The sequence below is a fragment of the Indicator indicator genome, chromosome 8, assembly GCF_027791375.1.
Source record: "Indicator indicator isolate 239-I01 chromosome 8, UM_Iind_1.1, whole genome shotgun sequence".
In the NCBI taxonomy this organism is placed as follows: domain Eukaryota; kingdom Metazoa; phylum Chordata; class Aves; order Piciformes; family Indicatoridae; genus Indicator; species Indicator indicator.
This window is the reverse complement of record NC_072017.1, coordinates 30,928,260-30,949,443: the sequence shown is the minus strand read 5'-3', so window position 1 is coordinate 30,949,443 and position 21,184 is coordinate 30,928,260. Positions and strand designations below refer to the sequence as shown.

Here is a 21,184-nt window from a genome sequence, read left to right as displayed (position 1 = left end):
TATGATTCTATGAAATTGTGACAAGGAGGCAAAAGTTGGGAAGGGAAGCACACAGCAGATGTCACCATACAGCAAATGGCTGGGCTCTAGCTTCTCCTGGTACCATTGATACTTCAACCACAGACGTTAACCAGATCTGCATTTCTATCAGGTAGTATTTACAGTCTAAATCTCCAAGAGCTGTAGGAATTAATTTCTGACTTTTTAGCCTAGAACTACAAAACAAATTACCATTTGGGGTTTTTTTTCCCCCAACCATTAAGAGCATTGCAATGGTCAAATGCCACTAGGTTGTAGTGACTTGTACAACATAATTACACAGAGACAGGGGATAGATGGACCTTACAGTGCTTCTAATAGCTCTGGAAGATGTACCACAAAAGTGTATTTCCTTTTTCTCTCCTGCTGTCAGTAGTAAAGAAGAATGATGGCTAAAGCTAAACTTTGAAAATTGGAGGCATCTGCTGGTGGTTGCTGAAGCTATTGGCAGCTCTTAGATGAAGCACTGCTAGGCTTATAGTACACATATCCAGATGCTGAAATAGCACTTGAATACTGATATTTGAAAGCAAAGCCTTTGATTACTATATCTATGATCTCATGGCAACTGTGAAGCTTCCTGCACACCTCTAACGAAGAAGTTTCCCAAAATCATAGAATTGTAGAATCATAGAATCACAGAATCACAGAATCATAGAATGGTCCAGGTTGGAAGGAACCTCCAAAGCTCATCCAGCCCAACCTCCCTGTAGTCAGCAGGGACATCCCCAACTAGATCAGGTTGCCCAAAGCCCTGTCCAGCCTCACCTTGAATATCCAAAGTGAAGGAGCCTCAACCACCTCCCTGGGAAACCTCTTCCAGTGTTCCACCACCCTCATGGTGCAGAGCTTGTTCCTCACATCCAATCTAAATCTGCTCTGCTCTAGTTTGAAGCCATTGTCCCTCATCCTGTCCCTGCAGCCCTTTGCAAACAGTCTCTCTGCAGCCTTCCTGGAACCCCCTTCAGGTCCTGGCAGGCTGCTCTTAGGTCTCCCTGGAGCCTTCTCTTCTGCAGGCTGAACACCCCCAGCTCCCTCAGCCTGTCCTTGTAGCAGAGCTGCTCCATAGAATCATAGAATGGTCTGGGCAGGAAAGGACCATTCTATGATTCTCCAACCCCCTGGTCATCTTCCTGGCCCTCCTCTGGACGTGCTCCATCAGATCCATGTCCTTCCTAGCATTAACACTGCTGAAACACACAATTTTATCCAAAGACTTAGCAGGCTTTCAAATTTAATCTAGGGCTTCAATTACTTAATCATAAATAGCTGTGCACTAAGTCTGGCTGTTTGCTCAAGAGAAGCTCTGCCCTGCTTTTACAACATAGGATAGTAATTTTATGTGATATAATTCCATCCATATGCACAGAGAGAGGTGCACAGAGCAGAGCTCATCACATGTTTAACAAACACAAGGAGCTTCTGGGGACCCTCTCCTACAGCACTGTGATATATGCCATTCAGATTGTACCTGACTGCATGCCTACATAAAGGCACTGTTGGCAGCTTCTCTGAATGCTTTTCAATGATTTGAGGACAGGCTGAGGGAGCTGGGGGTGTTCAGCCTGCAGAAGAGGAGGCTCCAGGGAGACCTAAGAGCAGCCTGCCAGGACCTGAAGGGGGCTATAAGAAGGCTGCAGAGGGAGGGCTTACAAAGTCCTGCAGTGATAGATTGAGGGCAATGGCTTCAAACTAGAGCAGAGCAGATTGAGATTGGATGTGAGGAACAAGTTCTGCACCATGAGGGTGGTGGAACACTGAAAGAGGTTGCCCGGGGAGGTGGTTGAAAGCCTCACCCCTGGAGATACTCAAGGTGAGGCTGGACAGAATTCTGTGCAACCTGATCTAGTTGGGGTTGGACTAGATGACCTTTGGAAGTCCCTTCCAAAACAGACTATTTTATGATTCTATGGTTCTATGATACAGGCTTGGTACTATTTTAGAGAGTATTGACACTTGATCTTAACACATGACCTTGCACAGTAGCAACCCTTCTGATTAGATTTCAAGAGATCCTGAGACCCAGTTTCCTGATTACTAATGGCTGAATTCAAATGCTAAAGCTAAAACTTCACGGATTTTCTCTATCTCTCTCCCGCTCTTTCTCCCTCTCTCTCTCTATCTCTCTACCTACCTCTCTCTCTTTTTCTCTCTCTCTCCCTACCTCTATCTATCTATCTATCTATCTATCTATCTATCTATCTATCTATCTATCTATCTATCTATCTATCTCTATCTTCCTCCCTCTATCTCTCTATCTACCTCTCTGTCTTTCACTCTCTCTCCCTATCTCCCTCTATTTATCCATCTCTCTATATTTATCTACCTCTCTCTCTCTCTACCTCCCTCTATCTATCTATCTATGTATCTATCTCTCCATCTCCCTCTATCTCTCTATCTACCTCTCTCTCTCTTTCTCTCTCTCTTTTCCTCTCCCTATTTATTTATATCTATCTATCCATCCCTCTATCTATCTATCCATCTATCTACCTCTCTCTCTCTTTCTCTCTCCCTATCTACCTACCTCTATCTGTCTATCTATTTATCTATCTATCTATCTATCTATCTATCTATCTCTATCTATCTATCTATCTCTATCTATCTATCTATCTATCTATCTATCTATCTATCTATTTATCTATCCATCTATATCTATCTATCTATCTATCTCCCTCCCTCTATCTATCTATCTCTATCTATCTATCTATCTATCTATCTATCTATCTATCTATCTATCTATCTATCTATCTATTTATCTATCCATCTATATCTATCTCCCTCCCTCTATCTATCTATCTATCTATCTATCTATCTATCTATCTATCTCCCTCTATCTATCTATCCATCTATCTATCTATCTCTATCTATCTATCTATCTATCTATCTATCTATCTATCTATCTATCTATCTATCCATCTATATCTATCTATCTATCTATCTCCCTCCCTCTATCTATCTATCTATCTATCTATCTATCTATCTATCTATCTATCTATCTATCTCTCCATCTCCCTCTATCTCTCTATCTACCTCTCTCTGTCTCTTTTCCTCTCCCTATCTATTTATATCTATCTATCCATCCCTCTATCTATCTATCCATCTATCTACCTCTCTCTCTCTTTCTCTCTCCCTATCTACCTACCTCTGTCTGTCTATCTATCTATCTATCTATCTATCTATCTATCTATCTATCTATCTATCTATCCATCTATATCTATCTATCTATCTATCTATCTATCTATCTATCTATCTATCTATCTATCTCTCTACCTATCTATCTCCCTCTCTCTCTCTGTCTCCCTCCCTCCCTCCCTCCCTCTCTACCCCTCTCTCTCTCTCTCTCTCTCCCTGTGGTACATATCTGTAGGTGGGTGGCTAAGAAGCTGTGACAAGCAGTTTGCATGGTGCTGGCCTTTCCACAGCCTACCAATAGTGTTATTCACAGCTTCTTCTGGGATGGCAGAAGGAACAATGGACTGAAACCAGGCCATCTGTATGTACAATGAGCACTAAACCAAACAGCATCATTAATGAGGTATTAAAGTGCTGCTTTAGCTAAGAGAGCAGGGAGCCATTATGAACACAAGGGAGAAAGGGTCCTCGTTGGCTGAAAGCAAGCAGCTATGAAGCAAGCCAAAGGCAATTCAGTGAGACTGTAAGGACAAACAATCATTTCAGCATGGCCTCCACATCATTTGACAGATACTTTCCCCATCATCTTTCCTTTAACCTCTGCAGAGGTCTGTGACTCCAGATTTCAGGGGGGAAGGAAGTTTGTAAAGAGAGATCACATACTGAAAAGCATTTTTGTCTGCTTGAGCTTTTGGAGTATTATGAGATGCTTTGTAAATATGTTCATGCAAGATTTCCAAGCACCCATCATGACAGAGTGGCACCTGACAAGTGAATAACAGACATCTCAGCTACATCAGTTCAGTCTTCATGTCACTAATTCGAGTAATCTTCTACTTCCCAGAGTGTTTCTGTGTGCTGAACTCCTAACCTTACAGAATGCAATCATCACTAATGCAGGCACTCTAATTAGGTTCCTAAATAACACATTTGAAAACTGAGCCCAAAGCTCCACTTCAGGTACATCCTGTGATGTGGGAATCAAAGTGCTTTCTGAAACTCAGGTGACCTGAAGTAGTAGTGTGACAGCTCATAAAGAGTCTTGGAAAGAAACCAACCCTAAGCCTTTTAAGTCTCAGTGAGAATAAGTCTGTAGTGTAATTTATTGATGAAAATTACTAATACAAAGGCTTATGTTTGAAAGTTGAATAACCTGGGTTTGGACTGCAAATCACCTGCCACCCTGCCATAAAGATCACAGCCAGATTTTTTCCTGCTTCAAAGATGATTTTATCGGGTAGGGAGGGTTTTCCTCTTTGTGGATAGACTCAAAAGTAAAAGAAGCTATTGCAAGAAGAGAATATGTGCTCAGATCTAAAGTTGTTCTGTTACCAAGTATGAACACTGGTCATGAACAATGAACACTCCCACTAAACAGAGTTTCAAACCATCACATATCACCATTTGAGAGACTTGGACAGACTGAGAGCTGGGCAGAGAGGAACCTAATGAGGTTCAACAAGGATGAGTGAAGAGTCCTGCACCTGGGAAGGAAGAATAAACTGCAGCAGGACAGGCTGGGAGGGGATCTGCTGGAGAGCAGCCCTGGGGAGAAGGACCTGGGAGTGCTGGGGCACAACAAGTTCTGCATGGGACAGCAATGTGCCCTGGTGGCCAAGAAGGCCAATGGGGTCCTGGGGTGCATTCAGAGGAGTGTGTCCAGCAGATCCAGGGAAGTTCTCCTCCCCCTCTGCTCTGCCCTGGTGAGACCTCACCTGGAATATTGCATCCAGTTCTGGGCTCCCCAGTTCAAGAGGAACAGGGATCTGCTGGAGAGAGTCCAGGGGAGGGCTACAAGAATGCTGAAGGGACTGGAGCACTGCCTGGTGAGGAGAGGCAGAAAGACCTGGGGATGCTTAGTCTGGAGAAGAGAAGACTGAGAGAGGATCTAATAAATGTCTATAAATATCTGAGGGCTGGGGGTCCAGAGGGAGGGGACAGGCTCTGCTCAGTTGCACCCTGTGATAGGACAAGGGGCAATGGATGGAAACTCCAGCACAAGAGGTTCCACCTCAACATGAGGAGGAACTTCTTCACTGTGAGGGTGACAGTGACACTGGAACAGGCTGCCCAGAGAGGTTGTGGAGTCTCCTTCTCTGGAGACTTTCCATCCCCATCTGGATGTGTTCCTGTGTGACCTGTGCTGGATTCTCTGGTCCTGCTCTGGCAGGGGGTTGGACTGGAAGATCTCCAGAGGTCCCTTCCAACCCCTAACATCCTGTGAGCCTGTGAAAACTGAAGAATCTGTTGTGAGAAGGGAATATGTGCCCATACCTAAAGCTGTTCTATTCCCAAGTATGAACAGTGGCCATGAACAATGAACACTCCCACTAAACAGATTTGTTATCACCATTCCTTAATAGCCTGTGTGCAGAAGCTTTCTATCTTTACCCCTCACTGCCATCTTCACCTTAATGTGGGGGCAGGAGGCTCTTCAGTCTAAACCACACATGTTCCTTCATCTCAGCTTCTGTCTGGTAGATGAGGTATCACCCAGTTTTAACCCAACACCACCTCACTAACTGCCAAAGCACTGCAAAAGTAAAGTCCTACTTTATGATCTCTCTCCTCTCCTGCTGCCAATGGAAGAACAAAACTTAAGCAGCAGGAAGTTCCTACACCAGGATGTGTTGTAATGAAGGCAATCCCCTTAATCTGCATGCTGGGAAAGCAACTAAATGGAAAATACAAATAAAAAACCCCAACAGCTCTCATTTTAAAATCTTTGCTACCAGTGGACCTTCATTCAAGCAATAGGGGAAAGCAATGGGTTGGTTAACTGAGTTGAAAGATCAGTTTGGTGTCATGATTTATGTCCTTTCAATGTTACTTTTGGCCTTGCATACACATTTTTTTATTACAAGAGGTCTACGGAAAAAAAAGAAAATCAACAGCTGAAGAAGGGAAACTTTTCTGTCAACAGCTTCAAATTCACTTTGCTCTTCCTGTCTCTGTGGGCATTTTCCTGGCATCTACCCACCAGCTACTGGTGTGAAGGAGAGCCTCATGGGTGGACACAGCTGTTGAAGAGGAAGGACTTCCCACAGCCCAGAAAAGCAATGGGAAACTACCATGAGTTGCCCAGCAAACCCAAGTTAACCTGGGACATTCAGCTCCTGGCTAAGTTGTTCTCCCCTGTTGCCTTGAACAAGGATGGAGTGTACACAGGTGAACTCTGATAGATCAAAACTGATTACTTGACCTGAACCTAATTTATCCATTCTTTACCCAAGTGTAATATAAACTCATATTAGAAGTCGTAGCAATTAGGAGGAAAATAGTCACCCTAGGATGATTTGAAAGACAACAGAAAGCTATATAGGTGCCACAGATATCCAATTCTACTTTGTCTTTTGCCTCATTTGGTTTTGATCAGTGCTGGGACCAGGCTTGTTCAACATCTTTGTTGCTGACATGGACAGTGGCATTGAGGCACCCTCAGCAGGTTTGCTGATGACACCAAGCTGTGTGGTGCAGCAGACAGGCTGGAGGGAAGGGATCCATCCAGAGGGATCTTGACAGGCTGCAGAGGTGAGCCCATGGCAACCTCATGAGGTTCAACAAGACCAAAGGCCAGGTCCTGCAGCTAGGTCAGGGCAATCCTAGGCACCAATATAAGCTGGGCAGGGACTGGCTTGAGAGCAGCCCTGAGGAAAAGGCCTTGGGGGTGCTGGGGGATGAGAAGCTCAACAGGAGCCAGCAGTGAGCACTTGCAGCCCAGAGAGCCAAGCAGAGCCTGGGCTGCAGCAAGAGAAGTGTGGCCAGCAGGGCCAGGGAGGGGATTCTCCCCCTCTGCTCCACTCTGCTGAGACCACACCTGGAGCTCTGGGTCCAGTTCTGGAGCCTCTGTTCCAAGAAGGATCTGGAGGTGCTGGAAGGTGTCCAGAGAAGGGCCATGAGGATGAGCAGAGGGCTGGAGCTGTTCTGCTCTGGAGACAGACTGAGAGAGTTGGGGCTGTTCAGTCTGGAGAAGAGAAGGCTCTGAGGAGACCTTCTTGTGGCCTTCCAGGATCTGAAGGGGGCTACAAGAAAGCTGGGAAAGGATTTTTGAGGGTGTCAGCCTCTCCTCACCAGGCAGTGCTCCAATCTATTTAGCATCCTTACAGCTCTCCCTTGGACTCTCTCCAGCAGATCCCTGTCACTCTTGAACTGGGGAGCCCAGAACTGGATGCAGTATTCCAGATGAGGTCTCAGCAGGGCAGAGCAGAGGGGGAGGAGATCCTCCCTGGATCTGCTGGACACACTCCTCTGAATGCACCCCAGGATCCCATTGGCCTTCTTGGCCACCAGGGCACATTGCTGTCCCATAAATACTAACACTAAGCCTAGATTTAAGAGAATAAAATGAGAATTTGGTGATGTCATGTCTGGAGGTGGAACTATAACGCTGCAAAGATAGCCACTGGTGGATATGAAAAAAAAATAGGGAGACTGGTTTGTTTGCTAAGGTTGGGTATCTGACTTACTCTTTCCCAACTTGGTGCTGTGTATTTTAGGCTTAGCAAGTCTGCTCCCCTTGTTACAGCAACATGCCAAGACTTGGCCTTAGTTTGAAGAGCAATGAAAATTCTCAGTTTGAATGGGAGCACCATTTAAATGTTGGGTTCTATCACAAGATATAAACCACCTTTTCTATGACCCAAGGTAGGTGACATCTCCATTTTACAGCTGAGAACTGAGATCCAGGACATCACATGGAGTTTCTACAGTCATCAAGTAGATCACACGCAGAGTCCAAAGTAGGAACTTGGTCTTAGTCTCAGGATCTTTCTTGATTTTCAAAATCTGAATTATTTTTTATTTTTTTAAAACAAAAAAAATTAAGTTTCTCTACTAAGGCTTTTCCTGCGAAGATATAATTGATTTCTAATGCTGTTTATTAATTTTTTTTTCATTTCCAAATGCTTTCAGAGTTTTCCTCTGAATATCAGCCACATAGAGACTGTTGTACAGCTCATTAAGAGAAAATGTCACAAGGAAAAGACATTGTTACAGCACAATGGTTTCCTGCTGATAGGGATATGCCCAGAGTGAGATAAGCAAGATGAAGTCATTCATTAAGCAACAGCACACTCCAGGCAGTGCATTTCAGGAGGATTATATCACCCCTTGGGTGGTAACACAAGGAGGAAGGCTGAGAATACTGAGTGGTTTTCACCATCTGAGAAGTATTAGAATGACTTAGAAGGCTTGGAGCCTGCTTGACTGCTCTTGTGAAATGTAATTTAAACAAGGCAAACAGTAAGATTTGCTCATTTGCTGGGTATTATGAACATAATTGGCCATTACTGACACCACTGATGACCAATCAAAACCTCCAGTTGTGACCAGCATTTGGAACAAAGGGGACAAACCCCAGGCCCAGCAGTGATGCTTTCACATCATTCATTTCATAGCTTTGCTAGGCTAAGCAAGACTGGTGAGGTCTCAGCAGAAAAGAACCCTTCAAGCACCCACTCTGCTATGGTCAAACCCCAGGTATAAAACTGTAGGGAATCTTTGGTTGGTTGCAATCAGTGAGAAGTGATTCAATCTTGAATGACTCAGATATTTTAAAGGGATCTCCTGGTAGAGCAAAAAAACAACCCAAACCCAAACAACCTATAAAAAACACAGCTGCCTGCTTCTCCTTCTCACAGACAGTTCCAAGTCTGGAGAAGAGGAGGCTCCGAGGAGACCTTCTTGTGGCCTTCCAGGATCTGAAGGGGGCTCCAAGAAAGCTGGGGAGGGACTTTTGAGGGTGTCTGGGAGCGATAGGACTGGGGGGAATGGAGCTAAAAACTAGAAATGGGTAGATTCAGATTGGATGTTAGGAAGAAATTCTTCCCCATAAGGGTGGTGAGAGACTGGAGCAAGTTGCCCAGGGAGGTGGTGGAAGCCTGATGCCTGGAGGTTTTTGCAGCCAGGCTGGATGTGGCTGTGAGCAACCTGCTGTAGTGTGAGGTGTCCCTGCCCATGGCAGGGGGGTTGGAACCGGAGGATGCTTGAGGTCTCTTCCAACTCTGACAATTCTGTGATTCTGTGAAGTTAGACAGTGCTTTGCATCTTTACCTGCATAATCTAAAATCCTGCCAGATCAGTCCAGAAATAACTCTTCTTACAGAAGAATTCAAAGTAAAACATTGATCAGATCCCCTCTCAGTCTTCTCCACACTAAACAGCCCCAGGGCTCTCAGGCTCTCTTCCCAGGGGAGATGCTCAAGTCCCCTAAGCATCCTCCTGGCTCTCCCTTGGACTCTCTCCAGCAGGTCTCTGTCTCTCTTGAACTGGGGAGCCCCAAACTGGACACAGGATTGCAGCTGTGGTCTCAGCAGGGCAGAGCAGAGGGGGAGCAGAACCTCCCTAGCCCTGCTGGCCACACTTCTCTTGCTGCCCCCCAGGCTCCCATTGGCTCTCTTGGCCATAAGGGCACATTGCTGTCCCATGCAGAACTTGCTGTCCACCAGCACTCCAAGGTCTTTCTCCGTGGAGCTGCTTTCCAGCAGGGCAGCCTCTAACCTGTCCTGGTGCCTGCTGTTATTCCTCCCCAGCTGCAGGACCCTGCACTTGTCCTGATTGAACTTTGTGAGGTTATTACTTGTGCAAAATCGAGAGGCTGCTCCCAGCCCAAAATCTTCTAGAACTTTGTTCTGCAAGTAATAATTATGCAGCATTTCATCTGCCTCAAAAAACCAACCTATTACGCAAAGAGGGTTGGGAATAACTCTAAAAGCTGAACTTCTGTTTCTTAAATAATTTGTTTCCTTCAGTAATGGCAAGAGCAGAATGTTCTCTAGAGTATCTCATAAGAAGAGCCCATAAAGTAGTAGGAAGCTAATAGAAAACCTTCAGGACACTGAAGGAGGTTCTCAGCAAGTACATATAGACACTGTGCCACTGCAGCTAGGTGATTCAGTTAACAGCAAACCACATTAGCTCTGAGATAGCCTGGGTTTATTTTTTAAATTCTTACTGATATGGCAGTTTCCAACACTGGCACGTTCCAGTGAGAGCAAAATTGGAGGGAATGGCAATACCTGAGCTGAAGAGAAAGGGAAAAAATGTGTTTGGATAGAATAACACAAAAATTGGGCAAAGTTTCTATAATACAAGGGGCAATGGATATAAATTACAGCACAGGAGGTTCCATCTCAACATGATGAGGAACTTCACACATCGGCCACAAAAACACCAAGCAGTGCTAAATGCTGGGGTCAGAGTGGCTGGAGAGCAGCCAGGCAGAGAGGTACCTGGGGTTACTGGTTGACAGCAGCTGAACATGAGCCAGCAGTGTGCCCAGGTGGCCAAGAAGGCCAATGGCATCCTGGCCTGGATCAGAAAGAGCAGGGAAGTCATTCTGCCCTGTACTCAGCAAAGGTGAGGCCACACCTTGAGTGCTGTATCCAGTTGTGGGCCCCTCAGTTCAAGAAAGATGTTGAGATGCTGGAATGTGTCTAGAGAAGGGCAAAAAACCCCAGGACTCTCACTCTCTCTTCCCAGGGGAGATGCTCAAGTCCCCTAAGCATCCTCCTGGCTCTCCCTTGGACTCTCTCCAGCAGGTCTCTGTCTCTCTTGACCTGGGGAGCCCCAAACTGGACACAGGATTGCAGCTGTGGTCTCAGCAGGGCAGAGCAGAGGGGGAGCAGAACCTCCCCAGCCCTGCTGGCCACACTTTTTCCTGCTGCCCCCCAGGCTCCCCTTGGCTCTCTTGGCCACAAGGGCACATTGCTGTCCCATGCAGAACTTGCTGCCCACCAGCACTCCAAGGTCTTTCTCTGTGGAGCTGCTTTCCAGCAGGGCAGCCTCTAACCTGTCCTGTTGCCTGCTGTTATTCCTCCCCAGCTGCAGGACCCTGCCCTTGTCCTTCTTGACCTTCCTGAGGTGTTCCTGCCCCCAGCTCTCAGCCTGTCCAGCTCTGGTTGGATGTCAGCACAGCCTGACAGGTGTCAGCCTCTCCCCCAGTTTGATATCATCATTTCTATGTTACATGAGTCTCAAAACATTATGCACTGGTTCAAAACATAGAATTCATTGATTTAGTTGTTTAGGTTGGAAGGGACCTTAAAGATCATCCAGTTCCAACCCCCAGCCATGGGGTCCTGCTGGACACACTCCTCTTAATGCACCCCAGGATCCCATTGGCCTTCTTGGCCACAATGGCACACAGTCAACACAGGCTATGAGTTTCCTTCAAGACTAACTTGCATTTTTGCTCTAAAGGTCTCTTTTCAGAGCTGTGGCAGGTCTGCACCTAGCCTATGGGCTTGCAAATCTTTCCTCCAGCTAGGGGAAAGAAGAAGACACCACCAAAATACACTCACTAGCCCCAAACAAAGAATGCAGGGCTGTCAAAGCAGGAGCAATCCTTGGTTCCTGCTGCTTGCTTTCTGTCAGTGCAGGATACAAAAGCATCTTTGGCTGCATGTTTTGATAGCAGAAATGAGGACACCACCATCTTTTAAGTCAGCAGCTGAAGGACTTCTGAAGGGCATGTGACAGTATTTGAAATGCTCCATTCTGCCAAACTTAAGATATGTCAATGAGGAATTAAGACCAACAGGTTAATGGAACAAAGCTGCAAGTGGGGAGATCCAGGCTGGACATAAGGAAGAAGTTTGTCACCATGAGAGTGGTGAGAGCCTGGAATGGGTTGTCCAGGGAGGTGGTTGAGGCTCCATCCCTGGAGGTGTTTAAGGCCAGGCTGGATGAGGCTCTGGCCAGCCTGATGTAGTGTGAGGTGTCCCTGCCCATGGCAGGGGGGTTGGAACTGGATGATCCTTGTGGTCCCTTCCAACACTGACTGATTCTATGACTCTATGACTCTATGATTTGCTATTTCAAATGAAGTAAAACCCATGGAATTTTTCTCTTGAGTGAAAACAGAGGCAAAATCCCCACAACAGCCAGTTATCTTGGCAGTGGAAATTACTTTCATTTGTCTGTGTTCACAAATGTTGAAAGTGAAGGTGAAATACAGGCTCACGGTAGAAGCAGACCCCTTACTCTTTTCCCCTGAATTATCACAGGCTCACAGGATGTTAGGGGTTGGAAGGGACCTCCAGAGATCTTCCAGTCCAACCCCCCTGCCAGAGCAGGACCAGAGAATCCAGCACAGGTCACACAGGAACACATCCAGATGGATCTGGAAAAGCTCCAGAGAAGGAGACTCCACAACCTCTCTGGGCAGCCTGTTCCAGTGCTCTGGGACCCTCACAGTGAAGAAGTTCCTCCTCATCCTGAGATGGAACCTCCTGTGCTGCAGGTTCTACCCATTGTGAGTCTTTACATTTCAACAGGTCTGTAAGTTTCATATATTTTAGCATCAACTCTATTAAATTTGTGCCATTGTTCCACCTAGCAAATTAAGGACTGTCTTGTTTAATGTTTGAAGGAAGATTATCGATAGATTCTTCTCACTCAGTAGGAACTGAGTGAGCACTTTATATTATTCTAGTGTACTCTAAGGAGCTGGGCTGAAAATCCACTTGGTAGGGTAGCAGGATCTCTCTCTGCAAACCTTTCACCTACCAGGTTCTGTGAATTTCTTTTTCTGAAGTCAAACAACACTTTTGGTACTCCTGCCACAGTTGCATCTCATGAGTTGACCCTCTTACCATGGGGAGTGGTCACAGATCTCGTGCAGCAAAGTCCTTTTCTTTGTTGTTTTGTATTTTCTTTCCTTTTTGTATGTTTGTTTGGTTTTGTTTGTTTTGTTTTGTTTTGGCTTGTTTGCTTTTCTTGTCATGTCGTCCCAGTTCTTTTCATCCAATATCTTTCTCATCTTCCTGCTTAATTCAAGGCTTCCCTTTAAGCCTTCAGAAGCAGTCCTTTCTACTGGATGGTCAACCATCCCCTTTCTTTATGAAGTTAATTGAGCAACTGTTGAAGGGCTCCCTTGCAGGCCCTGCAATGGACCTATGATTTAGGAAACTTCAGGACGCCAGGCCACACAGTCTTACTTGGATAGACAAAAGGAAAACAATGCAGATAGTAATTCAAGTGACAGAAGTATGTGATTGGCCTCCTTCCAACCGTTGCTGGGCAGTCTCCTATAAAGCTTTTAAGGACTAAGGATGTTGTGAGTCCTGCACTTGGGAAGGAGTAATAAACTGTACCAGTACAGGTTAGGAGCTGATCTGCCCTGTGGAGAAGGACCTGGGAGTGTTGGGGGACAACAAGTTCTGCATGGGACAGCAATGTGCCCTGGTGGCCAAGAAGGCCAATGGGGTCCTGGGGTGCATTCAGAGGAGTGTGTCCCGCAGATCCAGGGAGGTTCTCCTCCTCCTCTACTCTGCCCTGGTGAGGCTACACCTGGAATATTGCATCCAGTTCTGGGCTCCCCAGTTCAAGAGTGACAGAAATCTACTCAAGAGAGTCCAAGGGAAGGCTACAAGGATGTGGAAGGGACTGGAGCACTGCATGATGAGGAGAGGTTGAGAGCCCTGGGGCTGCTTAGTCTGGAGAGGAGAATACTGAGAGGGGATTTAATCAATGTCTGTCAATATCTGAGGGCTGGGGGTCAAGAGGGAGGGGACAGGCTCCGCTCAGTTGCACCCTGGGATAGGACAAGGGGCAAGGGATGTAAACTGCAGCACAGGAGGTTCCACCTCACCATGAGGAGGAACTTCTTCACTGTAAGGGTCCCAGAGCACTGGAGCAGGCTGCCCAGAGAGGTTGTGGAGTCTCCTTCTCTGGAGACTTTCCAGCCCTGTCTGGATGTGTTCCTGTGTGACCTGTGCTGGGTTCTCTGGTCCTGCTCTGGCAGGGGGGTTGGACTCAATGATCTTCCAACCCCTAACATCCTGTGAGGCTCTGAGTACAGCAGGGATGCTAAGACTAATATCAGGCAGTAAACCTATGCAAAATTAGTTTCATACATGCAGTGAAGAAACTATTTCAGAAGTTTTAACCTAATAGGCTGGCATAAAAAATGAGCCCATTTCTGTAACAGACCAACTGCTCTCTCACATTTGGATTCCCTAAACAGCCACACTGCAAATATTTTGGACAGAAAGAAAACTTTATGAGCCCACAAAAATGCATTCAAGAAACTTTTTTACGTCTCAGCTGGCTCTGAAGTCTTTGGTTTTCTTTAAAAAATAATAAAAAAGTCCCCAGCAAACATGAAAGAACCTCTTCAGCTGTACTCAGCTGGCCAAGTAAATGATGATTGTAGAAGTAATGTATTTAGGTTGTGTTTAAAACCATAGCTCTTGTGGGAATTTAATTTTAATTACTTAATTAATTGAATTTAATTAATTTTAATTTTTTTTCACCTGGTTTTGGATGGCAGTGTTAACTCAGCCTTTTTTTAACCCTTCTAGGAGTTTCCTACTTGAAAAGGTTTCCTGTATACCTTTAGCTTTGATGGAGGTCATCTGATTGCTTCGAATGGAATAATGCAATGTCCAAGTTGCCAGTATTCCACAAATATGATTCATTTTCTGGCAGTCTTCCATCCAAATCCATGTTGAAACCAAACCAAACCAAACCAAACCAAACACTATCTGGGCAATTTAAGACAGCAGCAGGCATGGCTGTTGGTAGAGCAGATGCTCCATGTAATTACAAATAGCTTTACCTGCAGTGCCAGGAGGGATTGACAAACAGTGACATGGACATGCCAGAAGGTGCTTGCTCTGCTTTTAGCTCAGGTATCTAATTCTTTGTCCTCATATGAAGCTGTGCTTTCTTATTCCACCTTGGATTACAACCCTAATCCACAGACCAAAATTTTAAGTAGTATAGACCAAACCAAGAGCTTTAGTCCTTGATGTCCTTAGGATGCATGGTTAAAGTTCTGCCAGAAGAGGTAGATTGTGAAGGACTTGGGAATACAAACAGAATTGGGGAATAGCTTGGGCTACACCAGATGCTAGAGAGGACTGAGAAAGCATCCAGGAGAGCCTGAGAAAGTTGAGTCTAAATGTTGCATAGGAAAATTGAGATAAATCAGACAAGGGAGGAAAGAATATCAGACACAATAACCATTTAGCACTGGTGACTAGTCTAAACTCAATTCAAAAGCCAAATCCCAACATCTGCCTTTTGCATGAGAACACAGCACTCACATTAACTATGAAATACTATTGTTTTTTTCCTAGAGAAAAGTCCTCCTTCCCTAATTAGACCACTAGAAACCCAAACAAGCTAGCATGTAGTGCTCCAAACTTCTTACAGTTCCCATACTGGGCAGCCAAAAGTCTTAGAAACCTTAAAGCACAAAGCTCTCCAGTGCTCCCAGTCCCTTGTGGGCTGTAGCAGTGGGAAGGATACACACATTTTCTCTCAGAGGCAGAATCTCCCTCTGCCTCTGTCCTGAAGGGACAAGCCCCAAAACATGCCCTAGCTCATACAATGGGTTAAGCACCTGTGAATGTGCAAACCTGGATGCTTCCTGGGGTGCAGATGGTCCAGGTGAAGGTGCAGCAGGTGTAATTCACCTGGTAACACAGCTGTGAACTGTGTGTGCCCCTGGCCATGTCTGGATGTGCCCCATCCTAGAGGTTCAGCTAGCAGGTTTCTCTGGTACCAAAGGGCATTCATTGTCTTGGGACAGTATTTAAGCAGCTGAGCAGGTAGGCAATTGGCCTTGTGCTCACCCAGACAGCAGCAAGAGCCAAATGCTGCTGGAGTTGCATCTGAAGAGTCCATCCTAGCAGGCAAACCACACCTTGCACCTGGACCAAGGCAACAACACTCCGAGAGCCCTGCACCAGAGGCAGAAAGGGGAAAAGCCCCAAGAAAACTGAATCCTGGAAGAGCTGCACTGTTACAGCCTGTGGAACTGTACATGAGAGAGAGAGGCCCTTAGCCCTCTCTGAGCCAAGGAAAAGCTCCAGACTGTGAACTGTGCATGAGGGGAGAGAGGCCCTTAGCCCTCTCTGAGCCAAGGAAAAGCTCCAGACTGTGAACTGGGCACAAGGGAGGGAGGTTCCTTAGCTCGCTCTGTGCCAAGGAAAAGCTCCAGACTGTGAACTGGGCACAAGGGAGGGAGGCTCCTTAGCCCTCTCCACACCAAGAGCCACTTGAATTACAGTCACAGCATCTGGGAAGGTATTGGACAAAGGAGCAAGCAGTGAGCCCCTGGCTAATTATCTACAGAATCCTCCCGGTAGGAAACTGCAGATTGCAGCTCCAGAATTTCCACTTTCCCTCCTGTATTAGAAATGCTCAGATTTGTGCTCAGACTACTTAACTGTCTTCATAAGTGGAACGTATCACTCACAACCCAATAGCAGAACCTGCAAATATGCTTTGTAAGTAAGTTATGGCGGTGTCTGAAGACACCAGCCCCCAGAAAATATTAAATATGAAATATATAAATAGAAAAAAAAAAAAAAAGAAAAGCCTAAATATAAAATGTATAAATATAAAAAGTATAAATATAAAATATATAAATATAAAATATATAGAAATAAAATATATCTATCTATCTATAAATATATACATATTATATGTATATATAATATATATATTATATATATAATATATAAAAATAAAAATATAGATATAAAATGTATAAATATAAAAATATAAATGTAAAAGATATAAATATAAAAAGTATAAATATAAAAATATAAATGCAAAAAAAATTAAAATGTTTAAATATGAAAAATATAAATATAAAAAGTATAAATATAAAATGGATGAATATAAAAATATAAATATAAAATGTATAAATATAAAAAATATAAATGTAAAAAGTATAAATATAAAAAATATAAATATAAAATATACCAATATAAAAAGTATAAATATAAGATGTATGAATATAAAAAATATAAATATAAAATGTATAAATATAAAAAATATAAATATAAAAAGTATAAATATAAAATGTATAAATATAAAAATATAAATATAAAAAGTATAAATATAAAATGTATAAATATAAAAAGTATAAATATAAAAATATAAATATTAAAAGTTAAATATAAAAATACAAATATAAAAAGATAAATATAAAATGTATAAATATAAAAAATATAAATGTGAAAAATATAAATATAAAAATATAAGTATAAAATGTATAAATATAAAAATACAAATATAAAAAAATATAAAATTTATAACTATAAATACATAAATATAAAATATATAATTATAAAATATAAAAATTATAAATATAAAAAGTATAACTACAGAAAATATACCTATAAAAATACAAACATATCTATTTTATTACAGTCTGTTACCTTGTTGCACAAAGGATCCGTACACGAACCACATGGAGTTGTAGAGGGTGGTGGAAGTCATGGACCCCATCTGCAGGCGTGGAGGGTTGAGCCAGTTCAAGAGGTATACCAGCAGCCCTACCAAGAGCACAGTGCCAGCTATGCATGCCCAGAGGGAGAGGTCAAAAGGTGCCAAGCAGGCAAACATGTCCACTGTCTTCTCTGCCTTTCGAAGCAGCACGCCCACGGAGTAGTCCATGTAACGTGTTGTGAAGTCCACCACGTTCTCCCTGTCAGGTGTGATGGTTAGGGCAGAGATCCCTATATCAGCTCTCTGAGGAAAAAAGGGAGAGAGAACATAAGCAGGAGCTACAGAAAAGTTCTTTGTCAGGCTGTGATTTTTAGCAGCTAAACTGATGGAGAAGCAGCTGCCAAGGCCAGTACCTAAGCATCATATATGTGGACACAGATGTGACCAGGGCTGGAACAGAAGAGTTGCACCATGGGTCTCAGTTTCTGTAAGCAAACCTCACCTGGTGGATTGGGGCATATTAGCTCTCCAGACTGTGGTTTTCCAGAGAATCAACAATTTCAAACATAGGTAACACCTGGAGGAAATCTACTTCTGATCATTTTTACCATTGAATGCATCATTGTCACTGTGGCAAAAGGCAGCCCTTGTGTACAGCACTTCACACCTGGGGAAATTATTTGCCTGGTGCAGCCACAGGATATCCAACATTTTGACCACATGACAGGGGGCCACTGCCACTGCACTGGGGGCAATAGAAATTCTGGAAATAACATCAATTTTGGCTGCAGAGGCAGAAGTGCAGAAAATCAGATATTCACAGAATCACAGAATGTTAGGGGTTGGAAGGGACCTTGAAAACTCATCCAGTCCAACCCCCCTGCCAGAGCAGGAGCACCTAGAGCAGATCACACAGGAACACATCCAGGGGGGTCTTGAATATCTCCAGAGAGGGAGACTCCACAACCCCCCTGGGCAGCCTCTTCCAGTCTTCTGTCACCCTCACAGGGAAAAAAAATGTTTCCTCCTGTTTCCATGGAACTTCCTATGCCTCAGCTTCCACCACTGCCCCTTGTGCTGGCATTGGGCATCACCCAGCAGAGCCTGGCTCCAGCCTCTGGGCACACACCCTGAACATCTTTATCAACATGAATGAGGTCACCTCTCAGGCTCCTCTTCTCTAAGCTAAAGAGCCCTCAGCTCCCTCAGTCTGTCCTTCCACTCCCCTAATCATTTTCATGCCTCGTTTACTCCTATTTACTATTTCATGGTTTCCTTTACTATTAATTCCTCTGTATCCTCATGCTAAGCAACTCCTCTCTGTGCCAACCTGTCCTGCAGTTACCTTGCCATTGCTTTCTGCCATTTGCATTTTTTTTTTTTGCAATTTAAAGAACCCATTTCAGATGAGAAGAGGATGAATAAATTTCCTTCATCTCATCACTGCTTCTCACAGCATTATCTGCATATAGAGTCTCCAGAGACACCAGGTACAATTGCAGCAGGTGCTATTTTATTTTTCCCAGGTACAATCAGAACAGCAGTAAAAACAAGAGATAATTAAAGCAGAGACATTCATTTAAAAAAGTCCAAATACTGAGCAAAAAGACTGCAAATTCTTGGTATTTTAATAGGAAAAAGAGGACTTAAAATACTTTAAGCTGCTACTGATTTGCTTGAATTTGTTTCAGTTTGGCTTAAAGCAGTGTGTGGTCCTTTGGAAGAGGGTGAGGGGAGCACAAAAGCTCTGTCATATTTTATTAACTCTCTTGAATTTCTTTCTTCTTGCAAAAAGAGATAACTATCTCCTTAGAAACGAAATGTGAAATGTGAAGTGGGGAAAGTATGGCAGCTGAAATTGATTAGAATCAAATTTGTAAATCAGCTGGGCTCCTTTAATGCTATCTGCAAATCAGTCGGCAGCCCATGGTCCAAACATTCCTTTTCATCACAGTACACTTAAGACTTCAGTTAAAATGATCATGACAATTTATATTAATTGTTCATTGACTTCAAGAAGTGGTGGAAGATAGCTGGAGACCTGATGATCTGGAGAGAAAAAGTATTTGAAACTACTGCCATGGTTAAAAGCCATGGAAGAGAGTTTCACCTTTCATTTGTGGGTGAGATTCTTTAGTGTCTTAAGCGAAGCTGTGTCAATGTGCACAGCTGAAAGCATGGCTTCATAGAAACATAGAGTTGTCAGGATTGGAAGGGACCTCAAGGATCAGCCAGTTCCAACCCCCCTGCCATGGGCAGGGACACCTCACACTACAGCAGGTTGCTCACAGCCACATCCAGCCTGGCTGCACAAACCTCCAGGGATGAGGCTTCCACCACTTCCCTGGGCAACCTGTGCCAGTGTCTCACCACCCTCATGGGGAAGAATTTCTTCCTAACATCCAATTTAAATCTACCCTCCTCTAGCTTGGATCCCTTCCCCCCAGTCCTATTGCTCCCTGACACCCTCAAAAGTCCCTCCCCAGCTTTCTTGGAGCCCCCTTCAGATCCTGCAAGGCCACAAGAAGGTCTCCTCAGAGCCTTCTCTTCTCCAGACTGAACAGCCCCAACTCTCTCAGTCTGTCTCCAGAGCAGAGCAGCTCCAGCCCTCTGCTCATCCTCATGGCCCTTCTCTGGACACCTTCCAGCAACTCCAGATCCCTCTTGTAACAGAGGCTCCAGAACTGGATGCAGTATTCCAGGTGTGGTCTCAGCGGAGTGGAGCAGAGGGGGAGAATCCCCTCCCTGGCCCTGCTGGCCACACTTCTCTTGCTGCAGCCCAGGCTCTGCTTGGCTCTCTGGGCTGCAAGTGCTCACTGCTGGCTCCTGTTGAGCTTCTCATCCCCCAGCACCCCCAAGGCCTTTTCTTCAGGGCTGCTCTCCAGCCAGTCCCTGCCCAGCCTGTATTGGTGCTTGGGATTGCCCTGACCCAGCTGCAGGACTTGTACATGGTGTTCTTGAACCTCATGAGGTTGCCATGGGCTCACCTCTCCAGCCTGTCCAGGTCCCTCTGGATGGATCCCTTCCCTCCAGCTGTCAGCTGCACCACACAGCTTGGTGTCATCAGCAAACCTGCTGAGGGTGCACTCAATGCCTCTGTCCATGCCAACAAGAAAGATGTTGAACAAGTCTGGTCCCAGGACTGGTCCCTGAGGGACTCCACTTGTCACTGGCCTCCACCTGGACAACCTCCACATTGACAGCCTCTCTTTGGGTGCAGCCATCAAGCCAGTTCTTTATCCACTGAGCTTCGTGAATTCTCTTTATTTTCCTTCCTAACAGTTTTCTGTGAGTGATGATTTAACTGCCCAACAAACTCAGTCAGTAACCCAAGTAAAAATCTCACCATAATTGTCCATGAAAATATTCAGAACATCTGAGTCTCTATTATTTGATTATAATGTTTCTGATCAAGTGATTTGAGTATCTGCTAGCAGTCAGATCCTAGCTCCAGTGAGAAAGGTGCAAAGCAAGTTTGTGGATGATACCAAACTGGGAGGCTTGGCTGAGACACCTGAAGGCTGTGAGGCCATTGAGAGACTTGGACAGACTGAGAGCTGGGCAGAGAGGAACCTAATGAGGTGCAACAAGGATGAGTGCAGAGTCCTGCACCTGGGAAGGAACAATAAACTGCAGCAGGACAGGTTGGGAGGGAATCTGCTGGAGAGCAGCCCTGGGGAGAAGGACCTGGGAGTGCTGGGGGACAACAAGTTCTGCATGGGACAGCAATGTGCCCTGGGGGCCAGGAAGGCCAATGGGGTCCTGGGGTGCATTCAGAGGAGTGTGTCCAGCAGATCCAGGGAGGTTCTCCTCCCCCTCTGCCCTG

General features: G+C 44.8%; 1 protein-coding gene across 2 annotated transcripts in view; it reads right to left on the bottom strand.

Moving 5' to 3' along the window:
- The window catches only part of GRID2 (glutamate ionotropic receptor delta type subunit 2), a 1,038,631-nt gene that overhangs the window by 141,544 nt on the left and 875,903 nt on the right, over positions 1–21,184 (bottom strand). For both annotated transcript variants that reach the window (XM_054382934.1, XM_054382935.1), the window contains one exon: positions 17,349–17,661. In XM_054382934.1, coding sequence (XP_054238909.1) covers positions 17,349–17,661 — 313 coding nt within the window. The remainder of the gene's footprint in view (positions 1–17,348; positions 17,662–21,184) is intronic.